The 19,416-nt window shown below is 39.0% G+C and overlaps 1 protein-coding gene across 3 annotated transcripts in view; it reads right to left on the minus strand.

Annotated features, from left to right (window-relative positions):
* TMOD3 (tropomodulin 3) overlaps positions 1-19,416 on the minus strand; it is an 84,642-nt gene that overhangs the window by 33,478 nt on the left and 31,748 nt on the right. For all 3 annotated transcript variants that reach the window (XM_027099795.1, XM_027099796.1, XM_027099797.1), the window contains 2 exons: positions 11,844-12,037; positions 6,871-7,027 (listed from right to left, as the gene is read on the minus strand). In XM_027099795.1, coding sequence (XP_026955596.1) covers positions 6,871-7,027; positions 11,844-11,969 — 283 coding nt within the window. In that variant the 5' untranslated portion in view covers positions 11,970-12,037. The remainder of the gene's footprint in view (positions 1-6,870; positions 7,028-11,843; positions 12,038-19,416) is intronic.

Consider the following 19,416-nt stretch of genomic DNA (forward strand, 5'->3'; position numbering starts at 1 on the left):
CCAAACAAATGAAGAGGAACTAGGCAATCTACCTGAAAAAGAATTCAGAGTAATGATAGTAAAGATGATCCAGAATCTCGGAAATAGAATGGAAGCATGGATTGAGAAAATACAAGAAATGTTTAACAAAGATCCAGAAGAACTAAAGAACAAACAAACAGATGGACAACACCATAACTGAATAACAGAATAATGGAGGCAGAAGAACAAATAAGTGAGCTGGAAGACTAAATGGTGGAAATAACTGCCTAGGAACAGAATAAAGAAAAAAGAATGAGAAGAATTGAAGACAATCTCAGAGACCTCTGGGACAACACTAAATGCACCAACATTCGAATTATAGGGGTCCCAGAAGAAGAAGAGAAAAAGAAAGGGTCTGAAAAAATATTTGAAGAGATTAGAGTGGAAAATTTCCCTAATATGGGAAAGGAAATAGTCACCCAAGTCCAGGAAGCACACATGGGGACATGTGTATGCATATGGCTTATTCGCTTTGTTGTGCAACAGAAACTATCACGGTATTGTGAGGCAATTATACTCCAATAAAGATCTATTAAAAAATAAAAAACCTAATAACAGAGCCTCACAGTGTATGATTGTGGAACAATTAAAATCAAACTTCTGTGGTATGCAAATTATATACAGACATGTTGGAGGGACAGGAATATCCAGAGTGGGTATGTTTATAGAGGGAAAGTTTCCCATAAAACATGAACAATCCATCAGGCTAACTCCCCACCCCAAAGGAGTAGTGAGTGAATCATTCAAAAGATACAGTGACTAGTCTCCAAAGGAGATGCCTGCATCTGCATGACTAATTTAAATAGCCCAGTCTGCATATCAGTGCCTGATAAGACCACTTTTTAGAGGTATATAAAGGACATTTAGAATTTATGAAATTTGAGTACAAAAATAGATCCAGTCTTTATCTTGAATTTAGTGGAAACCAACTGCACACTCGCAGTTACATAATCCTGCTGATTTAGGCAGTTTATAACTATGATCCTTCTGGTTTAAGGAATCAAGTCTGCCTTTCCTCCAAAAAGAAATCATGTACTCAGAAAGATGAGGGAAGCATCTTTCAGAAGAGTGACTATAGTAAGTTTTCTGGAAGGCTAAGGGAACTGTGAATAAATAATCTAGAAAGTATATGAGAACCCTTACTTTAAGGCAATCTGGTTAAATTCACCTTTAGTTAAGCAGAGCAGGGCATAGGAGATTCTTGGGAAGAAAACCCAAGGGCATTCCTTTATCCAGGAGGGGAAGGGAAACCACCAGAAAGAATAGGTGGCTCTACCCCAAGGGCCAACTGGGAGCACAGGCATGCTCTTCAAGGAGGGGAGGAGCCCAACCTAGGAGTGTCAGTGGCTCGAAGGGAGGGGTTCTTTGGTGGTGCATAGGAGAGAATGTACAAGGTACAGCAGGCTCTAGTCTATGAAATAAGGGACAATGAGGGGAAAAAAAGTCTTAGGCTAGGTAAGGGTAAAGTGTGATGTTAGACGTGGGGAGGAAGACTCCTGGCAAAGCAAAGCAAAATGAGAGTCAGTAAGAAGTATTAAAAACTGGGCCCAATTATTTCTCTAAGTGTCAAATCCATGGCAAGGCTCTGAGCCTTATCTATCCTGGAGACAGAATATTCAAGATATGTAAAAATATGATGAGAAATAATAACCAGTCAGAACTCTACATTTTCACCATTCTCAGGAATGAGAAAGAGCTGGATAAATACTCTCCTTCACCCTTGGTCTATGCCTCAGTTACATCTTCTGCAACATTTCAAGGAGAAAAGGGTAAAAAGCTTCCCAACATTTTAATATTATATCTTCAAGCAAAAGGAACATTATATTGCAATTATGTTATTGTTTTAATTTTCTTAAACACTTAGTTTCTCAACATTTTGAACACAGTAGGCTCATAGCAAAGACATTTCCATTAATCTCTACCAAGATTACTTGATACCATGATACCATTCCTACCATGAGCTTGTTAGATTTAGATGAACTTAACAGATGTATATTGTGGATTCTACTGTAAACAATGCAGTTAAAAACAATCCTTAATATATCTTTTGTCAGCTGTGCCTTATTAGCTGCCTAATACCTTCTTTTTTGCTGTCAACAAAATTACAGTTATTAAAAGGAGCACATTTATTACTGTAGGACAAAATGTTCCCAAAATGCATCGAAGACATAATGCCTTGAATTTCACCTAATTAGGATGAATTCCTCCTTCTCAGATGTTGACACATGCTTTTAATTCTGTAAAATGTACAATTATAAACAACCATTTCACAAATCACAAAATGAAATTACTAATATATCTCTATATAACAACCCTCAAGTGCCTTTTCGAGGCAGTCAGAGATGATCTAGAAAGATGAAATTTGGCATGAGTGTGTAGTTTTTGTTCATGGTCAAAAAGAAAAATCATGAAATGTCCAATTTTCAGTTTTATGGGTATTCCCTTTTGTCATACCAGTTCTGTATAATTTTAGCTCCAGAAAGAGTGTGTCTTTAAGTTAAAAAATAACAAGTATAATTAATCATCATTTAGTCTCAGAATATAAGAAAGTAGTTGGATAACTATTCCTTTTAGTGGTTCCCAATTTTTCTTTTAAAAGAGAATTGAGTAGTCATCTTTAAAAATAATTTACAATGAGAGATCCCTATGAGATTCTGGCATATAACTTGGAAGAAGTTCAAGGAACTGAGTGAATCGCTATAACATTCCCTGGTACAGAAAACTAATACTGCCATTGGGGACTGAACTCTGAAACCAGTCATCTTAGTATGAAAAATGATTTAGTTTAGAGAACAATGGCACATTTTACAGATTCTAACTAGTCTGAGCACACCAAAAAAGTAAAATGCTTTTATTTCTTAACAGGTTTGCAAACTGTTTTAAGAAGAACCAGGAGAAACTCTTCTGTCTGGGAAGGCATCCTCCATCTGAAAGTCTATCTCCTGTGAAATAAGCCATTAAGTGAGAAACCTGGTACTCAACCCAGGTGTTCAGGTAAAGGGTCATTGGAGAGGCAGCTTAAAAAAACAAGCTTCTGAATTCTCAGAGCTAAGGAGGGGATTCACATTTAGCTTGATTGGAAGGTATGTTAATACGATGTACATGAATTACTCTGAGGATCTTCTGGAATGTCATCAAAATCTTGGGGATGAGACCCAAAGAAAGGAAGGCATATTAGTGACTACGAATAACCAAGGCCAACCAATTTAAGACTGAGCTCCAGGGTGGCTTTAAGAAGCCAAGAGCCGTCTTTTAGCTGTATTTCAAAACAGAGCTCTGCAACCAAAGTTCTCCAGTTGTTGAAGGTAAACTTGCCCTTCTTCATGTCTACAATACTGTAACATGGCTTTTAAGGCTTGGCCTGAGGAACATGACACATAGAGGGCCCATAAATAAACCCATGCACCTACGGTCAACTCATCTATGACAAAGGAGGCAAGAATATACAATAGAGAAAAGACAGTCTCTTCAATAAGTGGTGCTGGGAAAACTGGACAGCTACATGTAAAAGAATGAAATTAGAACATTCTCTAACACCATATAGAAAAATAAACTCAAAATGGATTAAAGACCTAAATGTAAGACCTGAAACCATAAAACTCCTAGAAGAAAACATAGGCAGAACACTCTTTGACATAAATCTTAGTATTTTTTTGGATCTGTCACCTAAGGCAAAAGAAAAGCAAAAATAAACAAACGGGATGTAATTAAATTTAAAAGCTTTTTGCACAGCAAAGGAAACCAAGACGACCTACTGAATGGGAAAAAATACTTGCAAATGATATGACTGATAAGTGGTTAATACCCAAAATATATAAACAGCTCATAAAACACAACATCAAAAAAACTAACAACCTGATTAAAAAATGGGCAGAAGACCTAAAGAGATATTTTTCCAAAGAAGACAAAGAGACGGCCAAGAGGCACACAAAAAGGTGCTCAACATCATAAGCACCAGAGAAACGCAAATTAAAACCACAATGAGATATCACCTCACACCTGTCAGAACGGCTATCATCAAAAAAACCCACAAATAACAGAAGTTGGTGAGGATGTGGAGAAAACGAACCCTTGGTGGGAATGTAAATTGGTGCAGCCACTGTGGAGAACAGTATGGAGGTTCCTCAAAAAACTAAAAATAGAACTACCATATGATCCAGCAATTCCAGTCCTGTGTATACATCTGAAGAAAACAAAAACACTAATTCAAAAAGGTACATGAACCCAATGTTCATGGCAGCATTATTTACAATAGCCAAGATACGGAAGCAACCTAAGCGTCCAACAACAGATGAACGGATAAAGAAGATGTGGTATGTATGTACAATGGAATAGTACTCAGCCATTAAAAAGAATGAAATTTTGCCATTTGCAACAACATGGATGGACTTGGATGGTATTATGCTTAGTGAAATAAGTCAGACAGAGAAAGACAAATACCGCATGTTATCACTTATATGTGGAATCTAAAAAATAAAACAAACTGGTGAATACAACAAAAACGAAACAGACTCACAGATATAGAAAACAAACTAGTGGTTACCAGGGGGAGAGGAAAGGGGGCGGGGGCAAAATAGGGATAGGGTATTAAGAGGTACAAACCACTATGTATAAAATAAATAGGATAGGGACTTCCCTGGTGGTCCAGTGGGTAAGACCCCGAGCTCCCAATGCAAGGGGCCTGGGTTTGATCCCTGGTCGGGGAACTAGATCCCGCATGCATGCCGGAACTAAGAGTCCACATGCTGTAACTAAAGATCCTGTGTGCCGCAACTAAGACCCAGCACAGCCTAAATAAATACATATTTAAAAATAAATAAATAAATAGGGTACAAGGATATACTGTACAGCACAGGGAATATAGCTAATATTTTATAATAACTAAATGAAGTATAACCTTTAAAAATGTGAATCACTGTGTTGTATACCTGAAACTTATAAACTGTACATCAACTATACCTCAATTTTTACAAAAAGGAATGAATGAACAAATGAATGAATAAATAAATCTGTCTCTCTCTCTACACACACACACACACACACACACACACACACACACACACCCTTTTGGTTCTATTTCTCTGGAGAACCCTGACTAATACAAGTATCTAAGGTAGTGATTCTCAACTAGAGATAAGGGGAAGTGGGGTCGATAAAAAGAGCAGAGGGGTTGGGGATGATAATTTTGAAAAGGCATGGGCAGACCTTGTGGAATACCTACTCAAAAGCCATTCACAACCTTCGTCTATTACAGAGGTGGGAATACTAAAATGAATTTTCCACCTTCCCCTGCAACTAAGGGATAGCCATGTAACAGAGTTGTGGCCAGAAGGGCTTCCTTCCCAAATAAAAAGCTAAAGCCTTACTAGGAAAAAGCACTATGCTCTAACCATTCTCTCCACCTGGCCTACTAAGGATTCAGATGTAAAACCAGTGCCTGGAAGAGCTGAAGATCAACTCTACTGCTGCCACCATTCCCCAGTGTTCCATGCACAGCATTTTAAATAGGAGTGCAAGCAGAATCTGGCTTCTTAGGCCAACCTGTATTGAAAGCTGAGAAATTTAACCTACTTCATGTTAAATGTTATTATATAGACAGCTTTTAAAATTATAGCTGTACTCCTTCTCCACTGAGGCTAGCTAAGGTCAAAATCTGCAATGGGGGGCTTCCCTGGTGGCACAGTGGTTAATAATCCGCCTGCCAAAACAGGAGACACGGGTTCGATCCCTGGTCCGGGAAGATCCCACATGCTGAGGAGCAACTAAGCCCGTCTGCCACAACTACTGAGCCTGAGCTCTAGAGCCTGCAAGCCACAACTACTGAGCCCACACACCTAGAGCCCGTGCTCTGCAACAAGAGAAGCCACCACAATGAGAAGCCCGCACACTGCAACGAAGGGTAGCCTCTGTTCACCACAACTAGAGAAAGCCTGAGTACAGCAATGAAGACACAACACAGCCAAAAATAAATAAATAAAATAAATTTTAAAAAAAATCTGCAATGGGAAGGACTTGGACTAGAAGAATTTCCTGAAAGTAATGATTATGAAGCACTGACAATTATAATTATAATGGTTATGAATCACAATTAATAAGGAAGGCTGTAGGGTAAGAGTCTTTGAAAATATGTCCTGAATTCTTTTATGGCATTCCACTTTAAAGACAGGAGTTAGAATTGAGTGGCACTTTGACATCACTGCATTTTGTAATATAGTAGTGCATTTAAAATTTTACCTCAGTACACTTTTAATATTTGTTACAGTTGAGAACTAAAGAATTCTAAAGAGAACTAAAAATCACTGTAATAAAACCCCACTAACAAATCATTAACAAGGAACTTATTGGCCAAGTAGGTGAATGTAAAGGAAGTGCCCAAATTACCTAATAATTATTTTATTTATTTATTTATTTTTGGCTGTGTTGGGCCTCCGTTGCTGTGCACTTGCTTTCTCTAGTTGTGGCGAGCGGGAGCTACTCTTCGCTGCAGTACGTGGGCTTCTCATTGCAGTGGCTTCTCTTGTTGTGGAGCACGGGCTCTAGGCATGCGGGCTTCAGTAGCTGTGGTTCGTGGGTTCTAAAGTGCAGGCTCAGTAGTTGTGGCACACAGGCTTAGTTGCTCTGCAGCATGTGGGATCTTCCAGGACCAGGGCTCGAACCCATGTTCCCTGTATTGGCAGGAGGATTCTTAACCACTGCGCCACCAGGGAAGTCCCCTAATAATTTTTAAAGTCAACAGTATCATATCTTTGAGGCTATCAACGATGCACCTTTAAAAATATTTTCTCCAGTCCTACCTGTAAGAAGAAAAATCAAGTGCTGTCAAATAATGACTTCAAAATTCGTGCTTACCTTTTTTTTCTCCAGTGTAAGGCACATAGTCTTCCCTGTCCTTATGCTCCAAAGCTTCCTTCTCCAGATATGAAAGGAGGTGTTCTCTATCAAATGGCCCTGTGGCAGACTTTGATGTCTGGTTCTTCTGCCGGAACCCTGCAGGCAGAAGGGCATTCTGCCAAAGAGAATGAATCGGCCATTATGACCAGCAAGAATCATAATGCTATATACGTCCAGATGTTACCATCTAAGAAAGATTTATAGACTAGAATGGGATGTAGGCATTAAAGACTTCATTACAGGGTTTTAGGGCAGCAACATAAAAGTGTTCCCAACAAAGTTTTTTAAAATTAGGTAGAATTCACTTACATTATTATTAAAATAGGCACATTCACCTTTTCTTCAGAAAGTATTCTACTAGCAGGAAACACCCTTTACTTTTTAAGTATCCTGGGACAGTAATGAAAAATAGTTTGTAATGCTTAATAACAGCTCAGCATATATGTATACATAGAAAATAATTCCACTGCAAAAGAATGTTAAATGACTATATACATCATAGTCCTTCATAATGTCTGCTATTTCATCATAAAGACTTTCTCAGAAGAAAAACATGTACATCATACAGTAGGCTATCAGGATATTAATGTTTACTTGTTTGTGTTTAAATGCAAAGGTTCAATTTCTGTGTGTATGTATGTGTGTATATATCAGCACTAGGACGTATCTGCAGCAACCACTGTCATTGCTACTCAAGACACTCAGAGATTCTCACGGCAAGAGTTATATCCCTAGGTTTCCACCTGGGTACAGCCTTTTTGAGTGCATGGAGTAACTGAGAGTGCGGGAGGGGTGAGAGGCAATGGACTAAAGTTGTCTCTTTTAGTCCCTACTCTGTATTTTCACTAAGCCCAGGAATAACAAGCGGTGACTAAACAATGTGAGCTGCATCTTTTTGCTTGTCAAAAACCGAAGAGTATCGTGATACTACCTTGTCTCACAATTCCCAAGTATTCTTTGCTTTGAAAATGGGAGGCGGCCAGAAAAGTTACACAAAAGGGCCAACTCTGTTCTACAACACCTCACAATATTGGCAAGGATGCTGAATCTCCTAGGTGTTATAAGATCATTTTTCATTACAAAGAGGGATCTTGTATGGATAATGATAATGAGAAATACTCATTTTATAACTAGAAAATATGGCACTTCAACTTTGGCCATTTGCTGAAATCCACAATAATTTTCATAAAATTCGCCTTTGTGTTTTCCTCATGTAATGCTGTACGCATAACACAGAAAGCTCACCTATCAAGATGAAATACAAAAGAGGTTTTTCCTAACCATTCACCAAAAATGTTTCTACAACACAAAATTGTCTATAGGAATATAAAAAAGAAACACAAGATTTCTACCCTCAGACTTTGAAATCAAGACAAGACTTGTACATGAAGAATCCATTCTCAACAAACCATCAAGTCCTATCCATTTTTACTTCCTAAAAACTGTCTAACTTTTCTCCATCTCCAATACCATTACTTTGGTCTACACTATGATCCAAGCTGGGATGGACTATTACATTAGCCTCCCAACTGGTCTCCCTGGATCAGCTGCTGATACTCTTCAACCTTCACTCCCACCCCCTAAGGTTATCCTAGCCTCATCTCACACACCCTCCCATTCTAACCACATCAACCCTTGTTCCTCCCTTGTACTTGCCATATACTTCTTTCCCTGGAATGCTCTGTCCATCCTTTTTTGCAACTCATTTTTCAGACTGCAGCTCCATTCCCCCAAGGAAAGCTTTTCCTGACCTCCCATTATATGCTCTTATATATGGCACGATTATTTGATTAATGTCTAATTCCTCACACTCCTACCAGACTATACATCAGGAGGGCAAAGACCACATTTGTTTTGATCACTCTCATATCCCTAAGCCTAGCATAGTACCTGAGATCTATAGGTTGCCCCCCACCCCAATACTTATTGAATAAAGATTTGAGAATACTTTTAAAGAAAAATGGTCATTAAGGCAAATTAATATAAGTTACTTTCCTTCACCATCAATAAGGCACATGTATACATACTGCTACTTCACGGTGGTAGCAATGGAGTTGCATTATACCACCTGCCTGTTCAAGCCCATGTCAAACATACAGGTTTTAAATGATATGTTAGCTGGAATCCTGGCCCTTAAAAACAGTCTTTGACCACAAAATAAATGAGAGCTAACTGGCTCTGGAGGCTATGAGCTAAGCTTTATTAGAAGCACACTTTAATCAAGAAAGTTAATGGATCATAATTACTTAACAAATAGATAAAAAATCTCATTAAAATGACTGCCACTGAAAATTACATGCTTCTCCCTTGCAGTGGAATTTTGTTGTAATAATTTATTCCCAGTCTTAGAAACGAAAAAACACCTTTTGCCTAAGCTGGCTGGCTGTCTTTTTGAGACAGAAGTTTTGAGAAAACACAGTTAAGTTAGCAAATACATATATTGAATGCAGAGTAAGGAAAGTAAAATAGCCCTCCAAAATACAACAAAATAGCACCATATACAAACTTCATCTGCTCTTATCTACCTTCTGAGACTTTGGAAGGTACAGTGTGTTCCTCTGGTTGAAGTAGCTGCTGCTACCCTGGCCCTCTTGTCTCCCCTGGTCCTTTACTGAAACACTTTCCAAAAACTTCACCCAACGAGTGGCAAGCTGTCAGTAAACATCACTGTTCTTCTAGTCTCAACTAACAGTATCTGAGGTTGGGGAAGTTACAACTAGGGTTGGGGAGTCTGCAAAATACATCCAGAAGTTAGAACCCAAGCCTCCCCATACAAGAAGCAGGCCATGGATTTCAAATAAGAAAATATAAGCCATCAGCTTTTAGACCTATAGAATAAAGCACGAGTTAAAGGGGATTCACGGTAGTTTAACAGAAAGACCACTAGACTCGGCCAGGGATCAATCAGGTAGTAAAGGATCTAGCCTCAGTTCTTTCCCTAATTGTAATAACTGAGGCAAGTCACCTAACTTTTGTTTTCCATCTGTGAAACAGGGGGCAAGCGCTAGATCAATGTTTCTCAACAGGGGGTGTTTTCATCCCCCAGGGGACAATTGGCAATACCCCGAAACATTTTTGATTGTCACAGTTGGGGGGAGGGCGTATTAATCACTTTTTTAATTTTCTGTATTTTATGATGCTTTGACATCTTGGGGGCCTTGCTAATTCTGGAAAGACTGCCCCTCCCAGGGCTAACTAATTCCTAGGGATAGCAAACAAATCCCCCCCAGCCCCTGCCATGTGCCTCTCATATGAAAACCAGCCAATCCAGAGCCCACACCCCCAACCACCTCTTTCATCTTTCACACACCAAGCCAATACTTCCCCTGCCCTAAACTGCCCAGGGCCAGGAACTGGACAACTAGAGACCACTCCTGTAGCCCAGAGCCACTGAAATTATTCAAACTATCCAATTCTAAACTTGCTCAAATCTGCCCACCCTGCCTCACCTATTCCTTCCCTTGGAAACCACAAGAAAAGTTCTGGGCCACACTTGCACCTCACTCCTACCTCCTGACCAAGCCAGCTGCTCCCCCATGTGGCCCTGTGTGGCTTGGTGCGCCTCCTGCTGTTGGGAACTGAAAGTAATAAACTCTTCTTTCAAGGAACTTTCCATGTATGGTATCTCACCAGACCAGGTACATTTTAAATCAGGAGGGTATTCTATTAGTATGTTGTGAGTAGAGGCCAGGGATGCTGCAAAACACCCTACAATGTACAGGGCAGCCCCACAGCAAAGAATTATCCAGCCCCAAATGTCAACAGCGCCAGGGCTGAGAAACCCTGGACCAGATGAACTCTTATGCTCCTACCATTTGATTCAAATAGGTCTGATAGGCTGAACTGCCTGGAGCAGATACTGCTGTGACATGCAAAACAGCACTGTTATTCTGAGTTACCCCACAGACTTAGGTGCACTGAAAAATCTTCCTTATAGTAACCATTATGGTTAAGGGATTTGATCAGTGGTACTGACACATTACCCAAGTGCTAAAGTAATGCTGAGAAAAGGAGTGTAATTCTCAATATAAATTAGAAAACCTTCTAGCAGGAAATAAATGTGTGGTAGTGACAAGAACACTTCCATAAAACAAACTCTTACCACAGTCCTTAAAAGGCACTGAAAGTCAATGTCTTTTTTTTTTTAAAGTCAATGTCTTGTCATAATAAAATGTGGTAAAGAAAAGCAGCCTAGCAAATAGCCATTACCTTCAGATCAAGCAGCCACAACCTTAGTGTTCTCCCCTCACTGCCTCCCAGCTGCACATGCCCTGCCACAACAACCGCTCCAAACATACCAGGGGTTAACAATTCCAGGGTCAAGGGTCTCCACCTTAGCCTTATGTAATGCATAAGGTCAGCAACAGCCATATTGCAAAATAAAACATATATACATATATTCAGGTCTGCTCTACATGGATTGCAGTATTGCCCAGAGTCTGCTTAGATCTATTCTACCAATAACTAGAAACTTTGATCCAATTTGGTCAGCATCTTTCAGAAAGGTAATAATTAGATTTAAGGTCATGAAGGACCCTCTAGAGACACTCTCTACACTGCAGCCATCCTGATACAGAAGCCCTGAAGAGGCATATAGGCTGGCGTATGTCAAAGAGCTAATCATCTGCTGCATTTTACCAAAAACATTCTTCCCGCCCAGAGAGAAAAGATTTCTTAAAGGGAAGAAAATTTCAGGAGATGTTTGAAAATAAAAATGTTGGAGAAAATAGTTTAGAACAGTCATGTCATTAGAGATACCAGGCAGAAGTGGGGGTACTGGAAGGGAGGCCAAAAGGTCATTTGGATAAAGAGGAGGAGGGGGACAGCAGTGTCAGGGAAAAGTCATGGAAAAGCTAACTGTTCAAAGGCAGCTACTTAGTATCAAAGGGTTTGAAAAATTATTTCATTTCTCTTTATTGCCTAGCACCTACCTCAGGGTCAAGATCATCCAGCACAGTTTCCAGTTGTTTCAGTTCTATTTCTGATAGATTCCCAAGGAGTTCATCTTCATCAACATCCTTGTACTTTTCTAAGTCCTTCCGGAACGACAGTGCCATGGTTTGCAGTCACTTAATTTTTGCTATTCAGTACAGTCGGAAGTGACTTCTTATTTTTTTTCTTAAAGCTATGGAGAGAAGAAACAAAAACATTTAAAATATTAAGTCATCCCCACCTAGTTAGATCTATTTTAGGTTAAATGAAATGTAATTTCCATGTGTCATATATTCTTTGACTACGTATCACACACTACCCTTGCCTATGAATCATTCACTGCCTTTACCTTTTGTCTTTTGTTGACAAAAAGCAACCAAACAAAAACAAAAAGCCACACTGGGAAAAAAGAGGGGGAGGAGAGAATAAAATTGAAATCCATTAAAACAGCTATTTGACAGAATTTAGAGTCCTGATAACTGAGTTTTAGGGGGGAAGAACTATGTACCAAAATATAATTTTTTCCATCAATTGCTTTCAAATGATTGCTACCAGTACCAGAATACTTTGTTTAAGCACAGTATGTTTGAGGCATGCTTGTTTTCCTATAAATTGCTTAGAACATTATTTTCTGACTCAATATTAATATAGGGGAGATATTAATATACTCTCCATGGGAGGAATGGCCATTGGAAAAAACATTTTTTGAAAAGGTTCATTTAAAAAAATTTTTGCATTTTTTCTTCTAATTTATATTTTGTTGCATTATGAAAACAATACATTTATTTGGCAAAGTAATCTAGGTTACAAGTTGAAATAAAAGAAAATTCTGAAGAAAGTGCACTGATTTTTTAAATATGAAATATTCGATGTATTCTAACCAATACATACTAGCATTCTTATTAGGAAAAGGCATTTTTAAAGGAAAAAAACATAGCATTCTGAAAAGGTTTCAGCAAAATACTCAAATCCATGCTGGGATATGTCATCCACTGACTGGCAAGATTGGTCAGGAGGGTCTGGTGGTAGGAAAGGATCTTCACCATTTCCTCACCATGTTCATCCCTCCCAAACAGCTATGAAGTGACTCAAAAAGCAGTATCTTTCCAGATATAGCAGGACTATTCTATAGGGAAAAAAAAAAAAACTTAAAATAAGTACTGCAAAAAGCATGAAGTAAAAATGAAGTATTTCTATAAATGCTAGCCATATATGTAGATCATTTGCCTCATAAAATGTTCCTATGTGAATAAGAAATAATCCTTAGACTTCCTGATTTGGCTAAATTTTTCTTGGCTGTAAAACGCCCAGCACTTCAAAGTTTGGATATACTTTCTACTCCCTTCTCCCAAGTTTTCCCAACTTAATATTTTAACTAATACATTTTCCTCCTCAAACTAGTAACATTTTATGGACCCTTTTATGTGTTTTCATCTCCTATGGAGACAGGAAGGTTCACCACAGGGGTCTGTCAGCTAGCAAGCATCTGGGACCAATAACAAGCAAATTATCAGACCTGTGACTTATGCAGATGTTAAATTGCAGGCATTTTGTGTAATTGCCCAAGACAGGTCTGGCTTACACCTGTTCTACTGGCACTTCATTGGTTGAGCAGTTACCCTGGTTTTTTTCGCTTTTTTGAACACATAATTATCATTGTTGTCATCACTAAGTTTGGTAAACATCCTTTGTATTTCCAACTTTAAGACAAGAAGCTTACCAAGTATCCTGAGAGTGAATTTTCTCAATTAAAAATAATACAGTCTGAGGAGAAGATTCAATAGAAGGTACCAGCACTTTCAAATATATTAACCGTAAAATGCAATTTTAAAGAAGGTGGCACAGGACTTCCCTGGTGGTGCAGTGGTTTAAGAATATGCCTTCCAATCCAGGGAACACAGGTTCGAGCCCTGGTCCAGGAAGATCCCACATACCACTGAGAAACTAAGCCCATGAGCCACAACTACTGAGCCCATGCGCCACAACTACTGAGGCCCACGCACCTAGAGCCCATGCTCCACAACAAGAGAAGCCACCGCAATGAGAAGCCCGCGCACTGCGAAGAAGAGTAGCCCCCACTTGCCACAACTAGAGAAAGTCCGTGCACAAAAATGAGGACCCCATGCAAACATACATATATACATACATAAATAATTCACTTAAAAAAAATAAAATAAAATAAAGAAGGTGGCAGGCAATTTTAGGAGAAAAAATAAATAGAACATTTTGAAAAAATACTCCCTTTATTAAAATACCAATGATATGGTATTTGAGACAGATAAGGGTAAGAAATTGATAAAAGTACATGAATAGGTACCATGAGTAATTATTTAGTTTTCACTATTTTTTAATGTTTGGACAATCAATCCAAAAAGTTTTTAATGTAGTTTAATATAATTTATTTTTGAGGTTTGTAACACAGAATAAAACCAACTTCTTGTTCAATAAACATTTCAAAGAAATACATATTATTTTGAGCATCCCCTCACTTTACTCTCAAGTGTTCCAGTTTGGGCCATAAATTCAACGGTCATCCTACTAATAAGGTATTATAATGGGCAATATGATAGGAATGAGGTGTTAGGGGCAAAGGCAATGTTATATGCCACCCAGGGTCTATAGGTTTGGAACATGATATTCCTCAGAGTGACTAAACAGGTTACTCCAAGAGATGGCTCCTTATTCCAAAGTAAAATCTGTCACACAAAGCATGTTTACAGTATTGCTTAAAGATCAATAAAATGAACACCATGAACACACCACCCAGCCTCAGAAAGAAAACATTACTTTGTACTCTCACGTTCCCCTTTCCAGTTGCATCTCTTCCCTCCAAAGAAGTAGCCATTGTACTGAATTCTGAATTAATCATTCCCTTACTTTCTTTACAGTTTTACCTTAAATGTACATATCTTTAAACAGTTTTAGTTTTGCTATTTTTGCACATATATATATATATATATATATATATATATATATGGACTCACACAGTATGTATCCTGTGACTTGGTTTTTACACTCAGCATTGCTTTGAGTTCATGCTTAGAGCTGAACTTCTTTCATTTTCATTTCTATATCATATACTGTTATATAAATGAACATCTGAATTACTTGTAGTCTTTCCTTCTCTACTTTTCTGCTGTTACCTATTTCCTGGTATACATGTGCAAGAGTTTCTCCAAGTTGTCCAAACCTAGGAATGGAATTGCTGGGAAAAGGGTATGGTATTACTCAAGTTTACTAGGTAACGTCAAACTATTTTCAAAGTGGTTGTACCAATTCACATTCCTAGAAGATTCAATGCATGACAATTTCATGTTGTTCATCCTTGCTGATTGTTGATATTATCAGTTGTGGGGTTTTTTTGCCCATTCTGGTGGATGTGAAATGATATTTCATTGTGGTTTTAATTTGCATTTTGCTGAGTTATGATGAGGTTGAGTATCTTTTCATACGTTCTTGGCCTTAGTCACTTAGACATAGTGGTATTCCTTAGTCTGTGAAGAATCTTTGTCCGTTTTTTTTTTAATAAATTTATTTAGTTTATTTATTTTTGGCTGCGTCGGGTCTTCATTGCAGCGAGTGGGGGGCTATTCTTTGTTGAGGTGCGCGGTCTTCTCATTGCAGTGGCTTCTCTTGTTGCAGAGCACAGGCTCCAGGCACATGAGCTTCGGTAGTTGTGGCAGGAGGGCTCAGTAGCTGTGGCTCCCAGGCTCTAGAGCGCAGGCTCAGTAGTTGTGGCGCATGGGCTCGTTGCTCTGTGGCATGTGGGATCTTCCCGGTCCAGGGGTCGATCCTGTGTCCCCTGCACTGGCAGGCGGATTCTTAACCATTGCACCACCAGGGAAGCCCTCTTTGCCCATTTTTATATTATGTTATCTTTAAAAAAAAAATAGATGCTCTTTACTATATTCTGGATACTAATCTTGTCAGTTATATGTTAAAAATCTCTTCCATTTTCTTTTAACTCATTAGTTTATTAAGGTATTTCCAGGGAGAAACATATCATTTAATTATTTTCATTTAATTATTTAAGGAATTTACTTCTTTGGCTTGTTTTTTTCCTTTTCAAAGCAATGGAAAGGCATTTCCTTCAAGTTCGGATTATGAGATCTTGCCAAGAACTTCCAGGTACTATACCAGAGTTTCCCAGAAGCTTCAATTCTGCTTCAGTAAAAAGCAAACAACTGCTGCTCATCCTATTTAATGCTGCTCAAAACTCACCACAAGTGTTCACATGCTCAGAGTCTCTAACTTGATTGTACCTTCTCTCTCAACTCTCATCCTTTACTGAGGATTATCTGTGTCCTGACACTGTGCCAAGTATTAGCAAGAGAAGCTCAGAACTCCTTAAGAAGGGAAGCTCTGGAAGCCGTGCTTTGCTCTGCTTTCTGTCCCATGGATAACATGTCCTCTCTTGCTTGTCCTCTGCCATCTGTATCTTGGAAGGGGAACAAATTCTGAATGGTTTCAACCAGTGTGCTAGAAAAGTTATCTTAAATCTACACTGGGTCTACAAGAACTTTTTTTCATCTCCAAGCTAATGTAAAATACATTTCATAAAAATACACTTCATAATCTACACAGCACAGGAATAGATTTTTTTAAGCATAATATTCTCAGTCTTTTTTTTTTTCTAAAGGTTATATATAAGCAAAAGTTAGTTTTGCCAGATAAGTTAGGTAAACTTTCAGGCAGATGTAGAAAATCTTCTAACTTGAAATTCTGGTATGATCAGACTGTTTAATTCTCCATCCTTAACTCACTTTTTAGAGCAGTGGTTTTCATGTTTTAGACTGAATCAGAACCCCCTGGAGGGCTTGTTAGGACACCACCCGTGGGCCCCACCCCGTTTCCTGATTGAATAGGTGTATAGGGTAGGGCTGAAAATCTGCATTTTTAACCAGCTGCCAGGTGGTGCTGATACAGCCGGTCAGGAACTAGGCTTTGAGAGGCACTGCTCTAGAGGAACTGACTTCATAAATTTGTAAATTCTGACAACTAGGCCTCACATTCTTGCGGCAGTCTATCTTGTCCTACCCACTGGCTGAAGAGCTTTGTTAAAATAGTCCCCAGAGTCTATGGGAACTGTTGCCGTGGTATGCTTTCCTTTTCACTCTGTCACTGCTTCACGGGATTTCAGTTAGCGGAGGCAATACCGAGGAACATAAGGAAACTCCTGGAGTATTCTGGGCCAAAAGCTTTCATTCCATTAACCAACTTCCTTTTCATGTATTACTAGTCTCTAGAATCCTCCTTATTTTTCACACAAGACTTTCAGGACCCTGTTAATTTCCAGGTGGATTCTCAGCCATCTCATTTCACAGATGTTTTAAATTTTAGCTTTCTATTTAGATACTTTTTAAATAGCTGTATTCTAGATCTTTGGGATCACTTTAAATGAAGCACTGTTGTGAGATTTCAGATGCCATATTTACATTTATATTTATCATTGCATCAGCACCAGGTAGAACTGCCTTAATTGTTCTAAACTAATACAGAGGCAGTCTTAACACCTAAATGATGCACTTGCACAAAATGGAGACACAGCACTACGTAACCAAAGGTTTCTCTGAGATTCAAACATAGAAAAATAGTAGAAGGGGACTTCCCCGCTGGTCAAGAATCCGTCTTCCAATGCAGGGGACACAGGTTCAATCCCTGGTCAGGGAACTAAGATCCCACATGTCGCGGAGCAACTAAGCCCATGCGCTGCAACTACTGAGCCCATGCGCCTTAACTACAGAGCCCACATGCCTCAACTACAGAGCCCACGCACTCTGGAGCCCACGCGCCACAACTAGAGAGAGAAAAACCAGCATGCCACTAGAGAGAAGCCCGCACGCTGCAACGAAAGATACAGCATACTGCAACGAGGATCCCGTGTGCTGTAACTAAGACCCGATGCGGCCAAAAATAAATAAATAAAATGTTTAAAAATCTGTACAAAAAAGAAAAACAGTAGAAGAGCTTTACCTGCACATGGTAGATGGTCAGAGAGGCACAGTGAACTCAGAGAGAACTTGTACTGAAGCAGTCAGTACCATATTCCCATCGATGCCAATTTAGTTTTCATGAAAATCAATTAACACTAGGATCCACAACAATTTTTTAAGAGAAATACTTCTCTATTTAACCAATCTCCACTTATTTGCCTTCAGTTTCACATTTTTTTATAGAGTAAGGTCTTGACACTGACTATTAAGAAAAAAACTGGAATTACGTGATTCAAAGTTACATTCTCTCAAAATATGAGGTGTTAACCCCCATTTCATCACTATTTCAACAGGGCAGGCTCAGAGTTCAGACTCTTATCTGTTCTCTCTTAAATGCACACATGTGATCATGTTGTCCTCTAGTTCAAAAATCTAAAATAGACTCATAGTACCTTCAGTGGGGTTAGGCAAAGTACAGTGTCAGTGGGCCAAACTCGGCCTGCTGCCTATGGCTGTAAATGACGTTTTAACGGAACATAGTGCCATTCACTCACTTACGTATTGTCCATGGCTGCTCTTGTGCTACAATGGCAAAGTTGAATAAATGCAACAGAGACCCATATGGTCTGTAAAGCCTAAAGTATTTACTATCTGGCCCTTCAAAGAAAAAGTTTGCCAAGCCCTGACCTACAAGATAAAGTCCAAATTCCTCAGCATGATATATGTAGTTCACAACCAGGTCCCAGCTAGCTTTCTATTATAATATTATCTCAGGCTGCTCACCATCATATAGCCTATAGGCCAAATAGGCCCCAAAGTTTTAGGTCTCTAGGCCATTTGCTTATTTCATTACCTCTCTCCACAATGCATGCACTCTTTCTCATTTACCTCTGTCCTCAAACCCCTACATATTCTTCAAGGCCTAGCTAAAATGTCATACATATCTTCCCTGAAATTTTCCCTGCTCTCCTGTTTGATCGGACCCCCAGGAAAGATTAGTATCTTCAACTGATAAGATCAACATACAACAAGAGAATGTTTCCCAAAAAAGTAGATAGAACAAATGACTATAGAATGATGGTAACATAACCATGGAAAGAAGGCAGTAAGCAGGCAGATATAAGAAGATGGGATTCATTAAGCAAGATTTGGCCATGTTCATGAAGCACAAAGGAGGCATGATATCCTGACCAGCAGATGTGATTGGCTGGTTCCCACTGCAGTTATATGTCCCATCTGAAGAAGCATCAGATGGCCAATGCCTGATGTCATTCGACATTTACATCACTCAATTCCCCTTGTTCCTCTCCATGCTCACACCAAGTAATCTTCTAATTAAAACTTGGCTATTCATGTAGTCTTCCTCACTATAGATTAATAAACTGATGTTTTGACTTATGCACCAGTCTTTTATGAGTGTGGTTAGTACGGGTCACTTTTTAAGAAAGTAGGCACCTATTGGTGGATTGAAATCAGGTCTCCGCAAAAGCAAAGCTGAGGACCATCACATGAAATCCTATCCCAAGGATGGCTGGCCAGCTACTCCTAAAGACAACCTCTATCTCATGTCAAACCAACAATGACAGTGAATTAGGTCATCTTCTGTCTCTCTTGCTGGACACTGTAAGCCCCCTGAGGA

This window comes from Aethalodelphis obliquidens, unplaced genomic scaffold (genome assembly GCF_003676395.1).
Source record: "Aethalodelphis obliquidens isolate GAN/ISIS:26980383/991018 unplaced genomic scaffold, ASM367639v1 scaffold142, whole genome shotgun sequence".
Lineage (NCBI taxonomy): Eukaryota > Metazoa > Chordata > Mammalia > Artiodactyla > Delphinidae > Aethalodelphis > Aethalodelphis obliquidens.